Source organism: Aquarana catesbeiana, linkage group LG02 (genome assembly GCF_042186555.1).
Source record: "Aquarana catesbeiana isolate 2022-GZ linkage group LG02, ASM4218655v1, whole genome shotgun sequence".
NCBI classification, from domain to species: Eukaryota; Metazoa; Chordata; class Amphibia; order Anura; family Ranidae; genus Aquarana; species Aquarana catesbeiana.
The window spans coordinates 522,741,137-522,761,383 of record NC_133325.1 but is presented as its reverse complement, the minus strand read 5'-3'; the positions used below and the strand labels follow the sequence as shown (position 1 = coordinate 522,761,383).

At 43.2% G+C, this 20,247-nt stretch overlaps 1 protein-coding gene across 1 annotated transcript in view; it reads left to right on the top strand.

Moving 5' to 3' along the window:
* CNTN2 (contactin 2) overlaps nucleotides 1-20,247 on the top strand; it is a 430,563-nt gene that overhangs the window by 62,110 nt on the left and 348,206 nt on the right. The window contains exon 2 of the mRNA XM_073615820.1: nucleotides 6,560-6,618. Coding sequence (XP_073471921.1) covers nucleotides 6,564-6,618 — 55 coding nt within the window. The 5' untranslated portion in view covers nucleotides 6,560-6,563. The remainder of the gene's footprint in view (nucleotides 1-6,559; nucleotides 6,619-20,247) is intronic.

The following is a 20,247-nucleotide window of genomic DNA, read 5'->3' as shown; positions in this document are numbered from 1 at the left end:
GCCCAGCTGACAATAAGGGGAAGTACCTGCCCTCTTCGATTAACCCCTCCTTAACCCTGCCCCAGGCTGACCCTCTACAATATATACAAGACTATCTGTATATATATATATATATATATATATATATATATATATATATATATAAAATACACTGCAGCTAACTGAATCACCTGCCTGCCTGAAGTATATTAGAAACAGTACACCAGGAACGGCCTGCAGTGAGATCTAGCTAAACTGGATACAGTGGATATATATATGAGACTGACTGTATATCTATATTAAATACACTGCAGCTAACTGAATAACCTACCTGCTCAATCTAAATGACACTCTCTCTCCGTCCATGCTGACAACGACACACTACACGAGGCCGACGTGCAAGTGGCCTTATATAGTGTGGGGCGTGGACTTAGTCCCCCTGAGCCATGATTAGCCAAAGGCACCCTGCCTTTGGCCAATTATGGCTCTCTTAGCTGAGGGCACTGTGATTGACCAAAGCATGCAGGTCATTGTGCATGCTCTGGCCAATCATCATACAGCAATGCACTGCGCTATGCATTATGGGTCGTTATGCGCCGCTCGAATTTGGCGTGATCGGCCCATAATGTTCGGTTTTCGATGAACGGGCGAACAGCCAATGTTCGAGTCGAACTCATGTTCGACCCGAACAGAAAGCTCATCCCTGGTCAATGGTAATGTTTGACCATTCTTCCTGAAGAGCATTTGTGAGGTCAGGCACTGATGTGGAAAAGAAGGCCTCACTTGAAGTCTCCGCTCTAATTCATCCCAAAGATGTTCTATTGGGTTAAGGTCAGGCCAGCCAAGTTACTCCACCCCAAACTCACTCATCAATGTCTTTATAGACCTTGCTTTGTGCACTGATCCAAATCATTTAGTGAAGGGAGGATTATGGTGCACAATTGTTTTTTCAGGGGTTGGGCTTGGCCCCTTAGTTCCAGTGAAGGGAAATCTTAAGGCGTCAGCATACCAAGGCATTTTGGACAATTTCATGCTCCCAACTTTGTGGAAACAGCTTGGGGATAGCCCCTTCCTGTTCCAACATGATTGCGCACCAGTGCACAAAACAAGGTCCATAAAGACATGGGTGAGCGAGTTTGGGATGGAGGAACTTTACTGGCCTTCATAGAGTCCTGACCTCAACCTGATAGAACATCTTTGGAATGAATTAGAGCAGAGACTGCGAGCCAGGCCTTCTCGTCAAAATCAGTGCCTAATCTCACAAATGAGCTTCAGGAAGAATGGTCAAACATTCCCATAGACACACTCCTAAACATTGTGGACAGCCTTCCCAGAAGAGTTGAAGCTGTTATAGCTGCAAAGGGTGGGCCAACTCAATATTGAACCCTACAGACTAAGACTGGGATGCCATTAAAGTTCATGTGCGTGTAAAGGCAGGTGTCCCAATACTTTTGGTAATTTAGTGTAATATAGGTAATTTATAGGCTAAACCAACTAACACACAAACAAGCGGGGGGGGGGGGGGGGGTGACACAGGAACATACCAAAACAGAATAAATTAATAAAGTAAAGCAAAGAGTCTGTTGTAGTAGCATAAGAACAGTAATGGGATGAATTGCTAAAACTGTAATGTAAACTGAGTGTAATGTCTGGTGCAGCTGTTCATGGTAGCCAATCAGCTTGTTCAATTAAGCTTTGCGGGAAAAAAGTCACCCTAAAATTATTATGAATTCCCCTCCATGAATAGCTACACTGGCATGATGTCTTGGGCTAGATACTATGAATTATTAGTTGGCTAAAAGTTTATGCATAGTTCTATAATATGTAAAGATACAGACACAAAATCCTCCCCCCTCTATAATATTAAACTAGGATTGGTGGCTTGGCCATCTCCCCCATTGGACGCCTTTTATTTTCCCTCCCCCTCCCACTTTAAAAAAAAAAAAAAATTTTAGATACCCCTCCTACCCAAAATTTGTTGAATAATATCGTTTTGCAAACGCTTTATTATATAATAACTATACAACTTTATGTAGATTGCAGCCATATGACGTGTTGACATGTTGAAATCTTTACCTTTGGCGTTTAGCCTCTATTTGTAGCAACAATATTAATAAGATTTTTTTTTGTTTGTTATAATACTGTATTTTCCAACAACAACAATAAAAATGTATTAAGGGAGAATTATCATGAATTTAAAAAGATGCTGACACCAGTCCAGTTTGTCAGCTAAACTCAGTCTATATACCATTGTTGTTGAACTCCTTTCACTCTGCATTGTAAAAAGCCTAAAAAGTTAAGGTCAGTACAAGAAAATGGTCCAATTCAGAATCAGTATGTATAATAGTTACTCAGGGACTTCCCTTGAAAGTGTATCCATCTGCAATACAGATTAATATGATGCTTACATTAATGCTAACAGTGTTTCATATTTATTAAATCTGAATTCCAAGCACAAAAAACATAATTTAAGGTGGAACTTTAGGGAAAGAAAACTGTCAAACAGATATGTGCACAATTGTGGCAATGCCGAGAAGAATGAACTCCTGCGCATGCAATGTAATGGTCGAAGATTGGTAATCAGAAACCGAACACAGAAGATGTAATTGGCGCGCAAAACCCCCCTCTTACCTCCCGCCCACAATGGTAATATCCATCAAAACATGGCTTAACCTTCTACACCGCACCAACACCAATAACCCAAAAACTGCTATGACTGTTCCCATATCTGCCCTAAACCACACAATTGCACAATTATTCCTCAAACCATGGACAGCTAGGGGAATACGATATATTCATAACCTTTATGAGAACGGCTCTTTAAAACCCTTCTGGTCAATCCAAAAAGAATTCAATATACCGCAAACTGACTTCTATCAATACCTACAAATCCGACATTGGCTACACAATATACCTAACCCTCTCCAAACTATACATCCATCAGCACGGTCCTTTCTAACATCCCCCACCCTACAGAGAAAAGGTATCACATTGTTCTATAACATCTTCCAACGAAAGAAAACCTTTGTTAAATCTCACTCCCACACGAAATGGGAAACAGATCTGCATCAATCATTTACACCACTCCAGTGGCAAAAAGCATGCAAAATCAACCAGAAATCCTCCAATTGCTCCACATTGTGGGAACTATCGGCTAACATTAATCTCCGATGGTACTACACTCCTGCAACAATATCCAAATTTAACCCCCAAACCTCCGATGCGTGTTGGAGACAATGCGGCAGCCGAGGAGACCTTCTACACACTCTATGGAGTTGTCCTAAGCCTCTACCATACTGGACAAAAGTATTTCATGTCCTATCTGACATAGCCCACTTTCACATCCCAATGAACCCTGCACTAGCACTTCTATCCCTGGGGATGGACCAACTTCCTATCACTCTACAGAGTACACTTACTCATATGCTATTAGCAGCCAGATTAACGATTACCAGAAAATGGAAAACTATCACTCCTCCTACAATCACTGACGTATTAGACCTCACTAACCTCCACTGCGTGTACAAGCACATGATAGCGTCCTCAAATGGACGCCTTCACTTTACACTCAACCATTGGTCACCCTGGCTCTCATGATACTCAAACACCGATCCAGTCCCACCAATCTATGATGGTGGGACTGGACTCTGGCTTGGATACAGAATGATCCCATTGGGGTATCCAAGGAGGGTTTGATCACTGATCTACTGTTCATCCTCATTGCCGTCCACAGGATGGAACCTGGACTCATACTCCAGACAAATAGATTTTCCTACTCCTCCTGAGTACGGCGATACCACATGTGTGAGACTTCCACAGCCTGGCCACATACAGAGGCCGAGTACAGCTGAGTATGGCTGAGCATGGCGGAGTATGGCTGAGCATGGCCGGGTATGGCTGGGTATAGCAGGGTATTGCAGGGTGTCGCCAAGTATGACGGGGTATGGCAGAGTATGGCTGGGTATCACCGAGTATTGCAGAGTATGGCTGGGTATGGCAGGGTATGGCAGAGTATTGCGGGGTATGGCAGAGTATTGCAGGGTATTGCAGAGTATGGCGGGGTATTGCAGAGTATGGCAGGGTATGGCAGGGTATCGCCGAGTATGGCTGAGCATGGCTGGGTATGGCTGAGTATGGCAGGGTATTGCAGGGTATCACCGTGTATGGCTGGGTATGGCAGGGTATGGGAGAGTATTGCGGGGTATTGCAGGGTATGGAAGAGTATTGCAGGGTATTGCAGATTATTGCGGGGTATTGCAGAGTATTGCACAGTATTGTGGGGTATTGCAGAGTATTGCAGGGTATTGCAGAGTATTGCGGGGTATTGCAGAGTATTGCGGGGTATTGCAGAGTATTGCAGGGTATTGCAGAGTATTGCGGGGTATTGCAGAGTATTGTGGGGTATTGCAGGGTATTGCAGAGTATTGCGGGGTATTGCAGAGTATTGCACAGTATTGTGGGGTATTGCAGGGTATTGCAGAGTATTGCACAGTATTGTGGGGTATTGCAGAGTATTGCGGGGTATTGCAGAGTATTGCACAGTATTGCACAGTATTGTGGGGTATTGCAGAGTATTACACAGTATTGTGGGGTATTGCAGAGTATTGCACAGTATTGTGGGGTGTTGCAGAGTATTGCACAGTATTGTGGGGTGTTGCAGAGTATTGCACAGTATTGTGGGGTATTGCAGACTATCACACAGTATTGTGGGGTATTGCAGACTATCACACAGTATTGTGGGGTATTGCAGAGTATTGCACAGTATTGTGGGGTATTGCAGAGTATTACACAGTATTTTGGGGTATTGCAGAGTATTGCACAGTATTGCAGGGCATTGCAGAGTAGTGCAGGGTATTGCAGAGCATTGAGGGATGGCTGAGCATGGATGGATGGATGGCAGTTGTCACAGAGCAGCGCTGTGGGCACTACACATCAAGCCCACAGCGCTGCTGCCATCTGATCCCTCCCCCTCTCCGCTCACAGTGTACCGATCGGTACACAGAGTGGAGAGAGGAACCGGCATCATGAGAGGTTTGTTTACATGTGATCGCTCTGTCATTTGACGTAGCAATCACATGGTAAACGGCCGCGATCAGCGGCCATTTACCGGGATCCGTGATGCGCCGGGTTCAGAGGACGTTGTACTCGGGTGCGCGCCCCAGGGGGTGCGCAAGAGCGTGATTCTGGGAGGACGTCACTGTACGCTCTCCCAGAATTAAAAAAACGCCCTGTAGCCGTCATTTGGCTATGGGCCAGTTATTAAGTGGTTAAAGGAGTGCTTCTAATCTCAGGTTGTTACCTGTATAGAAAACACCTGGGAGCCAGAAATCTTGCTGATTGATAGGGGATCAAATACTTATTTCACTCATTAAAATGCAAATCAATTTATAACGTTTTTGAAATGCGTTTTTCTGGATATTTTTGTTGTTATTCTGTCTCTCACTGTTAAAATAAACACACCATTAAAATAGACTGATAGTTTCTTTGTCAGTGGGCAAACATACAAAATCAGCAGGAGATCATATACTTTTTTCGCTCACTGTACATCTCTACAATACATGCACATTTCCCAAGGTTTTATCCCTTTAAGTTTTTTTTCACTGCCAGATCAAGTTTTTCAAGTTTTTCTTACATGCATTTTAAAATATGCATTTCTAGCCTAGAGATTACTTATAACCTCCAAAACATTATATGTTTTTTGAAATTAGAAACACTGTAGAATAAGTGAATGTAATTTTATGTGGCACATTTTTTTCAAAACTGTTTATCAAACCTATATTCTCAGTACAAAATACATTAAATTAATTATAATGCATACAAACAGAATATAATACACAATTTTTGTAAAATACGAAAGCTGAGTAAATAGATACCAAATATGTCAGGCTTTAAAAACTGTGTGTGCCTAAAAAATGGCAACAGACTATACTTGATATACTGTTTACCATAGCCCGACAGCTGTGAACACAGAAGTGCTCAGAGCACAGCGCTTCCAAGTTTAAACTATGGAGGAGAGATGGGGTGTCAGCTCTCTTGTCAAGTAGTACTCCTTACTATCCTGATAGATTTTTTGGGGTCATGAGCAACCTAGAAGAGTGGGAGGACCCAAGAACAACTTCAGGGTGAGGGAAAGGTGGAGCGCAGGGGGGTACCCGCATTTATGTCATCTGTAGAAGTGATCAGGCAGTTTTACAGCTGCCGTGATCACTTCTACATTGTAGGCTAGAAGCTGCTGATGAGATTTAAAACAGGTTCATGACTGTTATTGCCGCTTTAAGCTGGTTTTAACCCTTTCAATGCCATATGTGAAACACATGTTAATATAAACATAATTTCACGTAATTATACTACCCAGTATGCAGATCAGTCAAGCATTTAGTATTTTTTTTAAAAGGGCCACTGTAAAAGTTTTGTTTAACAATATGTCAATTTAACATCTAATCTATGTAGATTGTTGTACTCTCAAACATTTTAATAAATCGGTTTCTGATGTGTTTTTTCTTCTTATTTATATATTGCCCTTTCTTTCTTGATTTTTTTCTCCTATGAACTGACCACTATTCTTTCTTTTCTTGTGCAGAATTATGATGCTGCATTTTTCTGCTTACTTCCTGTGTTTCCTTCTTTTTCCCTATGCTGGTAAGTAGCATCTGCCTTCCATTCTTATAATCAATATCCTTTTTTCTTGTTACATTGAATTTCAGATTTTGCTTCATTAATTTTCCACCACTTTAAAAATAATGACCACTTAATTCTTAAATGTTCCTGCATAGCTTGATTATAATTATTTTGCCATTGTCTCCTTTAGAATTAAACTATATAAAGCTCTGCTAGCTTAGAGAGTAATTCCACTTTTGTTGAGAAACAAAAATTCCCTCTGGATGATCTATGTACATTGCAAGGATTTTAACAAACTTTATTGCAGAGTCCTAACTTTTGTTGTTCTGAAGATATGGCTTTGGTTTGCATGTCTGTGTCCATGTGGAAAGTGAATCTGTATGGGAGTGATTTTGTGATTTCTCTTTGGGAGTATCTCACCAAAAATTACATTTTTGTTGGAGGAGATGCTTAAACTTGAAATAGTATCTTAGTGCAGACTTCTGGGAAAATCAGTGAGCCAATCACACATGCAGAAAATTACAAATTGAAAGCAAAGGTCATTTTTAATAACATTCAATTACAATATTACTTGTGTTGCAATTGTATACACTAAATTATTATTTTTACTTGCTAATTGTTTCCACCCACAAAAGTGGAGTTGTCCTTATACCTTTCTGGTGCCACCACCAGCATTATTGCGGCAAGGCAGTCAAATGCCTAAAACAATCTCAAGATGCATTAGCTTGTTTTAAATTACATTTGATGCCACACCCCATTTCTGGTTCCTGTTCACTAATCTCACCTGTGTAAAGTGCACCCGGAAGCACACAGTTCCAAGCACCTGTGGGTTCAGAGCTCTAATATCTCTGTCTTTAGAACTTTTTCACATTCACGCCCTGCATCATATTTGAAATATTAGTATTAAAGGATATGGGGATAAAGCAGGTATCTCAAAATAGGAGTCAGAAAACATCTTTTCAGCAAGCATTGAAGCCTGGAACACAAAGGTAAATCCACAGACATGGGTCAGTTGGCTTCTTATCCACAATTATCTTTCAAAGGAGTAACACAAATTATTCCCTCACAGGGGTACAGCAAACCCAATAAATATGCAATAAATATTTTTGAAAAATAACCTAAACATTTTGTAAGTGCATATGCATCTTTGTATCCGGTGGCATTGCTTCATCCTACTAAATCCATCTTCTCCTGAAAAAAATCTTTTACCATCCTCAAATTCTCTATACAGTGCTCAGGTTGTCTTGTGCCTCTGTGTTCCCTGGGCATTTTGGGTGACCATATGGATGCCAAGTGTCAATCCTTGGCCAGACGCCCGATCTACGGTGCCGCATGTGCGTTCCCCGTCTTGCCTCTTTCCCTCCATGGATCTCCTCGTATCCCTTGGCTGTCCTCGGGATGTGGGGAGATCTCCCCTCCGACCATCAGAGGGAGTGATGTTCTTCACCCCTGAGGTTGAGTTTTGAGACCCAGCGGTGATGAACGGGAGGGTGGATGTGACGCGGTTCACGCATGCGTGGCGCGGTCCTTACGTCCGCATCCGGTCTAGGCGGATGGGGGGTATTTAAGGCAGCTGGCTCCAGCGATTAGATGCTTAGGGACATAGATTAGATTAGGGACATATACATGCTGTCGCCAAATGCTAGGTAATTACTCTAAACCTTTGACTGACTATAGAAAAACTATTACCATATACTATTACCATTTATGCTATTGCTCTGATATAGGCTGTTGCCATCTCAGAGCATATATTGAGCCCTTTTTGTTATGCTGATGTAGTATTAAACTACTCTTGCTGTTATTTATACTGCAAGTGTTTTTCCCTTCTTTTGAATAGTCTTCATTATTTTCCCTTTCTTCTTGGCTATATGGATAGTCTTAGCAATAAGCACTGGCGTGTCTAGACAGCATTCGTTCCTTGGTATTGAGTCCACTGCAGAATTTTGTTTTTGTAAGTTGACCCTTTTTCATCAAGCCTTTTTATTTCTAACTTAGAGATTCATTCTCATTTTTGACATTCAAACCAAATTTGTCACATCCTATTATTCTCTTAGCTGGTCCTTGAATGTCCCCTATGGTTGCCTCTAGCACATGGTTCCTCCGGACGCAGATAGACACCTGTGACCTTTTTTGGCGAGTTGATCAATATTTCAGGAGATCTAAGTAGGTAGCGTTGCCCTGGTAACAAACTTGCACATGTATATATTGAAGCTGTTATGTATCTAAAATAAAGAACTATGTATGTGATATATGATCTTAAACTAACCGTTGATGTAATTATTAAATGTATATGTTTTTTCCAATAGAAGGCTTGTACCTCTAATTGGACAGCATCCCCTGAAGAAGCCCGATATATGGGTGAAACATGTTGGGAACTCCATCTTATAGTGCTGTATCCATAAAATCTTGTTGATCTGTACATGCCAATTGTTATGTTTTAACATTTTTTTGTTTTGCTCTTTAAGATAAAAAAATCTTATACATTATAGTTGATACTATTTCAAATTATTTTTGCACCTTAAAAATCCCAATCCCTCCTTTTAGATTTAACTAATTAAGGGATGTGGTGCTAATATCAAGTTGATCTGCCCGTGATCATAAAGTCCTTTTTTCTACAGCAAACACAGGCAATTTCCAGCATTAGTTGTGGGCAGGCTCATCTTCGCCATGCTCACGGGGTACCTGATCATGCTGAGCATGCTCATAATTGCCCAGGGCCAGGTGAAGACTGAAATATCTAACATTAAAGTGGAACTTTAGTCATGCTGGTCCTTGCAGGTATAGCTATGTAAAACTTAAGTGTCTGTACTGTTTAAAATCCAGTAATACACTGTTTCACCCTGCTCTGCACATGCTCAGTTGCTCTCACGTTTTAGGCATTTTTAGGCACTGCCAAGATTGTAGAGGCCAATCTGCTGACAGCCTGAAAGCGTAATTAACCACTTAAGCCCCGGACCATTTGGCTGGCCAAAGACCAGAGCAATTTTTGCAAAATGGGGACTGCGTCGCTTTAACTGACAATTGCGTGGTTGTGCAACGTTGCACCCTAATAAAATTGACGTCCTTTTTTTCCCACAAATAGAGCTTTCTTTTGGTGGTATTTGATCGCCTCTGCATTTTTTCTTTTTTGCGCTATAAACAAAAAAAGAGTGACAATTTTGAAAAAACTCAATATTTTTTACTTTTTGCTATAATAAATATCCCCCAAAAAAATATAAAAAAACATTTTTTTTAGTCAGTTTAGGACGATACGTATTCTACATATTTTTAGTAGAAAAAAATCACAATAAGCGTATATTGATTGGTTTGCGCAAAAGTTATAACGTCTACAAAAAAAGGAATAGTTTTATGCCTTTTTTATTATTAATTTATTTTTTACTAGTAATGGCGGCGTTCTGCGATTTTTATTGGGACTGCGACATTATGGCGGACACGTCAGACAATTTTGACACGTTTTTGGGACCATTGGCATTTTTACAGTGATCAGTGCTATAAAATTGCATTGATTACTGTAAAAATGTCACTGGCAGTGAAGGGGTTAACCACCCAGGGGGCAGTGAAGGGGTTAAGTGTATCCTAGTACATGTTCTAACTGAAGGGGGGAGGGGACTGTGCAGGGGACATGACAGATCATCTGTTCATACTCTGTATGAACAGACGATCTGTCTGTTCTCCCCTCAGAGAACCGGAAACTGTGTGTTTACACACACAGATCCCGGTTCTCGGCGTGCCCCAAATGATCGCAGGAGCGATCGGGCACTCGCATCGGCTCCGTGGGCCAGCAGGGGGCACGCGCGCGCCCCCCTAGTGGCTGTCTATGGTACCGACGCCATGTTGCCACAGTACAACTGCGGTGGTTGGTCGGCATGCGGTTAAACCCTCCTATCCTTTACAGTCAAGGAAGCTGTTTCTGTTTGATCTGCAACTGCCATGGTGCTGCACATGTGATCAGTTATGACATCAGACATTTGATGGTTTCACAGTTTGGTTGAGGACACAAGCAAATGTGACAGTTAACCGTTACATCGAAGAGGAAGAAGAAACAAAATCAATACTGGAGGCAATTTACAGCACACACTAATTTTGGTAGCATAATTATTAATGTGGAATGTATGTTTCTTGCTAAAGAACATTATTTTTTATCAAGTTGTTATGGGTAAAGTTCCACTTTAAGGCAGTTCCCCTGACTTAGAGATGAGTCTTCACTGTGTGCAGTAATTAAAGTGCAGAGTTCCTCTGAAAAGTGCTGAGCCTGCGTCCACTCCACCAGTCCAGCATACCTCTATTACCTCAATCTCAGTTACAGTAATACCCATGTGACCAGGCCATAGATCTCTGTAACGCGGGCTCGGATGCGGTTGCTATTGGATACTGACCGCTAGGGAGGAAGCCAGGTAACGACCCCTTTCACTACCGGAGGGCCTATCACCTTACCAGGTACAACGCCTAAGGACTGGTTGCTTTGTGTCTTGAACTTGTGCTTGCTTACTCTTAGCAACTACACTCATCTTTCTTCTCTTGCCAAGTTAACCCTTTGTAGTGGTGTTACTTCATACTCCATTGTGCTTTACAGACCCTAATTCTTTAGATACGCCAGAACCAATGTGCACACCTTTGAATAACTTCAGGACAGGCACAGAACGGTTAATGTAAATTTACTAAACAAGTTGCAGCATAACCAATTCAATATGAACAATGTCCTTCTTCCTAAACTAATGTAGCACCCTCCTAGGTAGGTTGCTAGGATGTATATGTAGCAAGGTTCCAGGCCTCCTTCAGTCTAATGAGAACCTCCAGGGCCAGAGATAGCTGACATCCTTCTGTATATGTTGGGTTGTGAGGCGTGGTGGGTGTAATGCAAGTTAGATTCATTGGGCACCAGGCACTTCTTGAATGCAAAGAGATTTTATTTCTCTTGAACAGAACTTTGGGAGAGAGGGTTAGGGCCAGGACACCTTTAGGCAGTTGCAATGTTAATTGGCAGACTCCGAGATTTCTACGGGATGACAGCCATGAAGGGAAAGGCATCCAGCAAGATGCCACATCTGTGTGTGTGTAGGGATGCTGTCTCTTACGTGAACAGTCTTTAACAGTTTCTAACACAAGGTATAACAGTTCCGTCACTTCCACTACAATCTCTTCTTGTAGTTCTTCAATCCACTGAGCTCCCAGTCTCTCTCTCACTAGACTAGATGGTTCACTGCCACTGAATTCCTTGAGCTCCTCCAATCTTCACTGTAGTATCTTCCTCAAGCGTCACCCCTGCTTCTCTGCTGGGTCCCTAGCTTGACACTCCACATACTTCTCAAGCTTTTCCCTACTGGCCTATTTGGTCCCTGGCTTGACACACAAGGCTGCTCTGCAAGTGTCACCTCCACTGGCTGGGTCCTTGGCTTGATACCTGCTGAAGTTTCCCGAATCTTCACCGTCCCTGGTTGGTGAGAATTCTGCTCCGGTACTTGCTTCAGCTACTCACTTTGGTCCCTGGTAATAAGGTGGATGGTCCCTTAGTCGCGACATTTTCCCCTCTACTTCCGACCACGACAGGTTCTCCAGCCGGCAGAGCTGTCAATTCTGGTTGGACTGCAAGCCGCAATCCCAACCCTGTGCTGCTCTCTTGCTTCTGGATAGGCCCTCAGACATCCTAGCAGCCAGATGTGCCTGGGATAGGCCCAATCTCTGGCCTAGCAGCCCAGGCAGCACAACACACGTCCACCCAGACAGCCGTCCAGGTGGCACAGAACACTGATCACCTGACTCCACCCAAATATATAGGTTCTCCCAGCAGGCCAAGGGAACCCCTGCCCATTGGCTGAGATACCCCATATACTCATAATCTGACCTTGCATTGCCCTTGTCTTATCTAATGCCACCAAGTGCCCGGCCACCTAGTGGCAAAAGAGAAAAGTGCAGCAATTACAGACAGAGTGAAATCAGTTGATCCTCAACATCTAGCCAAGGTAGCTATATCTGGAAGGTAAATTGAGAAGCAATCCTGCCTAAACACCAGGGTGCTACATATATAATTAGAATAGTGTGGTCTCCTGCTTAACAGGAAACTAAGGGTAGTTCTTTTAGCCCCTCCAATACATGGCCCCAGTAAAGGTCCTCTCCTGGAATGTGCGAGGGCTCAATAATAAAATCAAACGCTCCTTGGTATTTGAATTCCTTACATAATACAATCCTCATATATGCATCCTACAGGAGACGCATTTAGTGGGTAGCAGAGTTCTAAGCCTTAAACGTCCCTGGGTGGGGCGACACTTTCATGCTACCTACTCGGGATATTCCCGAGGAGTCAGTATATTAATTCACAAGTCCCTTAATTTTGAATTGATGGATGTTAAGCTGGACCCTGGGGGACGATATGTCCTACTCCATGCATGTATTGACACGGTTGAAATGGTAGTGGTGGGCTTGTATCTGCCACCTCCGGCTGACCTCTCCCTCCTGCATGATATTATCCCCCTATTTTATCCAGATTTTGGATATTTCATCCCACTATAGAATTCGAAATTGCTGCAATGATCAGACAATACTGGAAGGTAAACGCTGGTACTGCCTCACTGGGTATTGATTTGGATGCTTTCAAGGCCTTTATTAGAGGATGTTACCTCTCCTCTATAACTAGGGAATGTAAAAAATGATCAGATAACATTGGAGGAGGCTAAGACCGGGGCCCAATCCCTGGAATCTAGATACGCCCTCACGGCTAACCCTATCAAGGGTCAGGATACGAAAACGGCCTATAGAGAGGTGATGCTTCTGAGAACAGCCAAGGTACATAAACGACAGCTAGTCCAAACTCAAAGAATATTTTAACAAGGGGAAAAAACAGGTAGACTGTTAGCCTGGATTGCTAAAGAGCAATCCCCGACCTCTACAATCGCTAGAATTCAGGCAGCGGATGGAACAATAGTGACTGACCCTTCAGATATCAATAGATGCTTTGCGTAATTCTATTCCACATTATATTAATCCAAAGTAGGATACTCTGGAGAGGAGTTTCTTGATGAGGTGCGGTTCCCAACCCTTACCCCGGCTGCACGGGAACTCCTAGATAGTCCTATCACGCTAGAGGAGGTTCAGCTAGCACTAGGCTCTCTGCAACCAGGTAAGACCCCAGGTATGGATGGGTTCCCGCCTGAGTTTTATAAACAGTATGGGGATGAGGTGGCACCTAGATTACATAGTATGCTTACCAAGACACTTAAAGAGGGTGTCCTCCCCCCGTCCATGGCACAGGCCATAATAGTGGTGATTCCTAAGCCTGGGAAAGACCCCCAATTGTGCTCGTCCTATAGGCCTATTTCTCTCCTTAATTCGGATGCCAAAATATTGACCAAAATTCTTGCTAGACGCCTTAATGAAGTAATACTCTCACTAATCCATGAAGACCAATTGAGCTTCATGCCAGGTAAGGGCACGGATATTAATCTTCAGAGACTGTATGCGGTCTTGACCTCGGGGGCTGGAGATGTTGACAAGGTGATGGTGGCCTCCCTGGAAGCAGAGAAAGCTTTTGATTCCGTGGAATGGAATTATCTATGGGAGGTCCTCCACAGATTTGGTTTCAGTCATGTCTTTATCTCCTGGGTTGAGGCTGTGTACAGATCTCCAACAGCCAGGGTCCGTACGGGAACTGTTCTCTCTCCACCTTTCCCTCTGAGAAGGGGGACGAAGCAGGGCTGCCCCCTGTCGCCAGGGCTCTTTGCGCTTGCAATTGAGCCCATGGCTATTTTAATCAGGTCTACCCCTCAGATACAAGGTATAGACATAGGCCCCCTTCAAGAGAAAGTGTCATTATACGCCGATGATACCCTACTGTATCTTAAGGATGATGGAAGCTCCCTACAACACGCACTTGAGGTTATAGACAGATATGGACGTTACTCGGGAATATGCATAAACTGGGGGAAATCTGTCTGGTTCCCGCTCCACTCTGAAACTGCCCCTCTGCTTTCAGATGCGCAGCTTCGCCGGGTGTCCCAGTTCAGATACCTGGGAGTGGAGATCCATGGGGACATCCGCCAGTTTATTACCCTTAATTTGACCCCATTAATCTCTCAAGTAATCCAGCGGTGCACATTGTGGAGATCACTCCCCCTCACCCCAGTGGGACGAGTGAATTTTACTTAAGATGTCAATCCTGCCTAGACTCGCTTATCTCTTTAGACAGACTCCTGTCCCCATACCAATTTCCTTTTTTAGTAGGCTGGGCAGTGTGGCCACATCTTTTATTTGGAATGGGAAGGCCCCTAGAATAGCAAAAACAACCCTGCAATTACCAGTCTCCCTGGGAGGTTTTCTAAAATATTATTGGGCTGCAGTCCTAGTGACAATTAAGTGGTGGTTGGCAGAGGAACCCGCTAATCCAGCATCCACGGTGGAGGCTGGGTTGCTGGGATCTTATTCAGAGCTGAGAAACCTCATACACAGGGGCCCCCGATCTAACCCAAGTATGTCTATCCCTATGAAGACAACCCTTAAGGTTTGGGACACAGTTAGTTCGAAATTCGGAAAACAAAACACATGGTCTCCTGTAACACCACTTTGGGGTAATCCAAAGTTGCAACATTTCCAATCTATACCAGACCCAGCTTTGTGGGCTAGATATGGGATCATAACCTTAGGGGATATAGTGTCACGGGGACAGTTGGTGACGTTCGATGTTCTGAAGGACAGCAGGGGCCTTCGGAATCAAATGTTTTTTAGGTTTCTCCAACTAAGGCATGCCTTCCGCTCCCAATTCCCAGACTCTGTGACTTTACAGATGTCGGACTTGGAAGTGGAGCTCCGATCACCTGAACGTAGCAAAACGCTTTCGACTATTTATAACAAGCTTGCCCTGTTGGACACATCTAAGGTCTCCCAATTGTTTTCAAGTTGGCAGAGTGACATCCCTGAATTGATGGACGATGATTGGAAGGAGGGTATACAGCAGTACCTAAAATTGACAAGGGATAGATTTATCCCACTGAAATTTTTACACCGCACCTATTATTCCCCGACACGGTTAGCAAAAATTTACCCTGACAGATCAGCGGTGTGTCCCAAGTGTGGTTCGGATGATGCAGACTTTTTTCACACAGTTTGGGCCTGTCCAGAGGTGGCGAGTTTTTGGAAGCGGTCCTTGACGATATTAACTATATAGGAAAGCTCAATGTCCTGTATAGTCCTATTCCCCTCCTTTTGGGCATATGCGATAACCTTGAGGCCCCCCAGAGGAAAAAACTGTTTGTTTTCTACACTGCATTATACGCTAGGAAGGCGATCCTCCTTCACTGGAACCAGCCTCAGCCACCCACTAGACAACTCTGGCTCTCCCTCATTAATGCAGCACTCCCTCTGTACAAACTAACATGGGACGGAACTGCCCGAAGAAATTTGATAAAATTTGGGCGGATTGGGTGAGGCCTAGACACTTGACCCTTGAGTAGACAATAGTAGACTGTATGTCTGCCCCTTTAGACCGGGGTGTGCCTGTCCCTGGCCTCCGGCCCACTGATGTAAGTCAGGTCTGACTTTCAGACAGCTATACCATGAGATGAACTGTGGGCCCAGACCCCCCCCCCCATGGCTTATTCTTTTGGTATTCATATAGTATACTTAATAATTAATGAGGTCAATGGCTGTAATCCTATTGTATATCATTGTCGCTGTAAATTATTTGGATACATATTGTATAACCGATTAATGCACAATATCTGTCTCAAGTTAATATAATTTGATTTATTTTATGTTTGTTTAATAATTATAAATAAACTTTATGTTAAAAAAAAATATAGTAGTTTTCCTGCCTAACAGGGAGACTGAATTGGTACAGCCAGGGAGTCCTGTGTGCTTAACAAGTGTTACTGTATTTTCATTGACTCATCTGTATCCAGGCAGTTTTGGGAATTGTTGGGTAGACAGGATTACTCATGCAGATCAATGGCATGAATATGGATGCCATCCCAGCCAATTGCAGGCATAAGGGCCCCTTTGCATGCTGGGAAGGGGTATTTATATTCAGTGAGGAGACACAGGAAGTGGTCTTTGCCTGGAGAGGAAAGTCCAGTTGAAGAGCGGGTGCCTTGTCCTCCTCGGCACCTGCTGCCATGCGGCCTCAGGCTGGAGGCCTGGGAGCTGGAGAGCTGACCCATATGTTCTGAAGAGCTGACTGAGGGGAACCATGCCTGAGAGGATCTGTTTGCAACTCCTGTGAGTACAGACCAAAGATCTAGGGGTCTGTTCTTTTAGGCTACCACTCTGTGCTAGGAAAGTCAGCTACTGGGTACAGCAGAAAGGGTATAGTGGCTAGTGCCCTGAAGAGTAATAGTCTATCCTTCTCATAGAGGACTTGCTCAAGGGTGCATGTTGCTGCAAATAGGAATTCCACAGTCAAGTTGAAGAAGTTGTCCTCCCTGTAATTGGTTCAATCTGGAGTATCCCACAACATTCCCTTCTCTACCCAAGTTCTCAATAAAACATCAAACACAATCAAAACCCCTAGACTGCTTTTTCAAGAAACAAGCCTAAGTGTGTGACTGACTGTGGGAAAATACTGTGTGCCTGGCTGAAGAGTTAAGCAAGAGAGTATTCTAGTGGCTCCTATGGGGGTAGCACTACACTAACTACAGTAGTGTGGCTGCCCAGGCATGCCTCCATGAAGTGATAGTCCAACTTTATCTAACTCAGGTATGGACTGCACAGTTTTCTATGCACCTTTTCCTATACAAACCGCTAGGAACAGTGTCTAGTACAGCAGCACAGTCATTCTACGTCAGCCAGATCGCACAGCGAAATTGTATGTAACCGATTGTAAATGTATGTGGAAGATGTCTGGGGAATAATGTGAAATGTCTATGGGACCCTCAAGCTTGTCAGAAAGGAACTTTGTTTAAGTAAAGAAGTTGTCCATGTTGCTTACTGAACTAAATGATCAAGTCAAAAACTGTAACTTTGGTGTATCAGAAGAGCATTCATTTGAGAGTTAAAGCTATTTAACCCTCCAGAATAAGCAGTCTTGTGCTGCGACAGAGCATTTAGGATGGTTAACCTGGCGCACACATATTCAACCTTTAAGGTTGGGACATATTATAACATTTAACAGCCAGCCTTATGCCCTGTACACGCAGTCGGATTTTCCGGCGGAAAATGTTTGATGGGAGCTTGTTGTTGGAAATTCCGACCGTGAGTAGGCTCCATCCGACATTTTCCATCGGAATTTCCGTCACACAATATTTGAGATCTGGATCTCAAATTTTCTGACAACAAAATCCGTTGTTGAAAATTCCGATTGTGTGTACACAATTCCGACGCACAAAGTTCCACGCATGCTCGGAATCAAGCAGAAGAGCCGAACTGGCTATTGAACATCATTTTTCTCGGCTCGTCATATGTGTTGTACGTCACCGCGTTCTCCACGGTCAGAATTTCCAACAAGATTTGTGTGACCGTGTGTATGCAAGACAAGTTTGAGCCAACATCCATCGGAAAAAATCCCTGGATTTTGTTGTCGGAATGTCTGATCGTGTGTACAGGGCATTAGTAGGAAGTGGGTGACTGTGGTGGGTGATGGCATCCCCGTTCACCTTGTGGTTTGCCTCCATGTTGGAGCAGGCTGTGGTCCAGGGTTCGCCTGCAAGGTCACAAGAACAAAGTCGTGTGTTAGTATATGTGTGGTGGCTTCCTGTGAAGACTGCCTATAAGGCGAAGTGAATCCAGTGAACAAAATAATTCTACTGTCATGGGACGTGTGACAAGTGAGAACACAAGTGGCTGGCGAGGAATAGGTCATGTTCTGCATCACACTCCTAAAAAGCTATGTATTTAGAGGAAGAGAAAGATCAGATCCTCAGTGTCTGTTGTTGCGGGGAATAAAATGATTAATGCCTTTGGAACCAAAGGGTGTAATATTACCTTAATGACTTGTGGTTTCTGTCCTGCCCTCTAGGGGTGAACTCCCTCTCCTACAACAACTTGGGGTGGTCAGTAGGATACACCAAGTATCTGGTTATACTACTATCAGCTTCAGGAAAGTCCTGGAAAGTGAACATGTGATCGAGCCATGTGCAGGAGAGCGTGAACAGAGAGTAATCAGTGATCTCAGATGATTTAATCAGTTTTGATTGGCTTTTGCAACATAACAGTTTACATGAATTCATGCAAGTGCAGAAGAGCCCTGCCTGCCAAGTGCTTCTGTTTACATGCTGGAGGCTACGTCACAAAGGCCAAGCAGGTGTTGCCCTGGAAAGCGCTGGCAGAGGTCAAGCTTCCTATGCTGGATACTGGAGGTCATTACAAGCACAAAAGTGGACTGGAGCACATACAAGTGGGAGAGACCGACATGTTCAATGTCATCTGTGCCAGCTGCTGGAGGTTTTCTGTGGTCTTCTAATTAATAGATTCAAATAGCAGTGACACCAAACGTGCCACATCCCTAGTCATATAAAGAGCTTGTTTGCATGAAGTGTGAATGGGATTTGTCAGGCAAAAACATCCAAACTAAAACTAGCAGTATATATTCATACAAATATACAAAATCCAAGACAGTAATAGCACAGCATAATCTGATAAAAACTAATCAACCACCAATATGTACAGACTGTTAATAGCAAGAACTATAAATAGATTAGAGAGTACACCCCAACACATTTCGATTACCCAGAACAATTTTCATCAGGGGGTTAAATATGGTGGGGCATTCTGAAATACAAATGAGCATACATAAGGTTACACAGAACGTAGTACATCACCAATACAAATGACATTATTGGTAAATAACTTATAAAAATCCAAGACAATGTTAAAATGGGTGTGGTCAACCAGCATGAGCTGTAGCATCACTAGCCATAGAAAGCACAAGGACGCCGATAAAGACCTCTAGCTATGGTCAATCAAACAGAAGGACAATCAAACAAAAGTGGGAAAGATATAGACATATACTGAATATTGGTACAAAAAACATTCTGTATACTCACAAAAAAAGAAGATAAAAGCTTTGTGTTCAAAATGGGCTGGGCACACATGGAGTTGTATCTAGTGAATCCCTCACGTCACCAGACTGAGCACTATAAATTTAAACAAAAGATGTATACAAATCCTACGAGGGATTCAACTAAAATATAACCACAAATTTTGTAATATGTTTTACCTCTTGAGAATCAGAGTAAGTTCCACTCCCAATCCAGATTCGTAAGAGTTCACCATCATAGGTTTTATTCAAAATTAAGCACTTGTCACCCAAATAAATAAATAATACAAATAAATATGTGAAAAGCGTGGCGTGCATTTGTATTCAGCCCCCCTGAGTCAATACTTTGTAGAACCACCTTTCTCTGCATTTACAGTTGCAAGTCTTTTTGCCATGGGCCTCTTGGCTGCTTCTCTGATTAATGCTCTCCTTACCCGGCCTGTCAATTTAGGTGGACAACCATGTCTTGGTAGGTTTGCAGTTGTGCCATACTCTTTCCATTTTCGGATGATGGATTGAACAGTGCTCCGTGACATGTTCAAAGAGTGGGATATTTTTTTTAAAACCTAGCCCTGCTTTAAACTTTTCCACAACTTTATCCCTGCCCTGTCTGGTGTGTTCCTTGGATTTCATGATGCTGTTTGTTCACTAAGGTTCTCTAACAAACCTCTGAGGGCTTCACAGAACAGCTG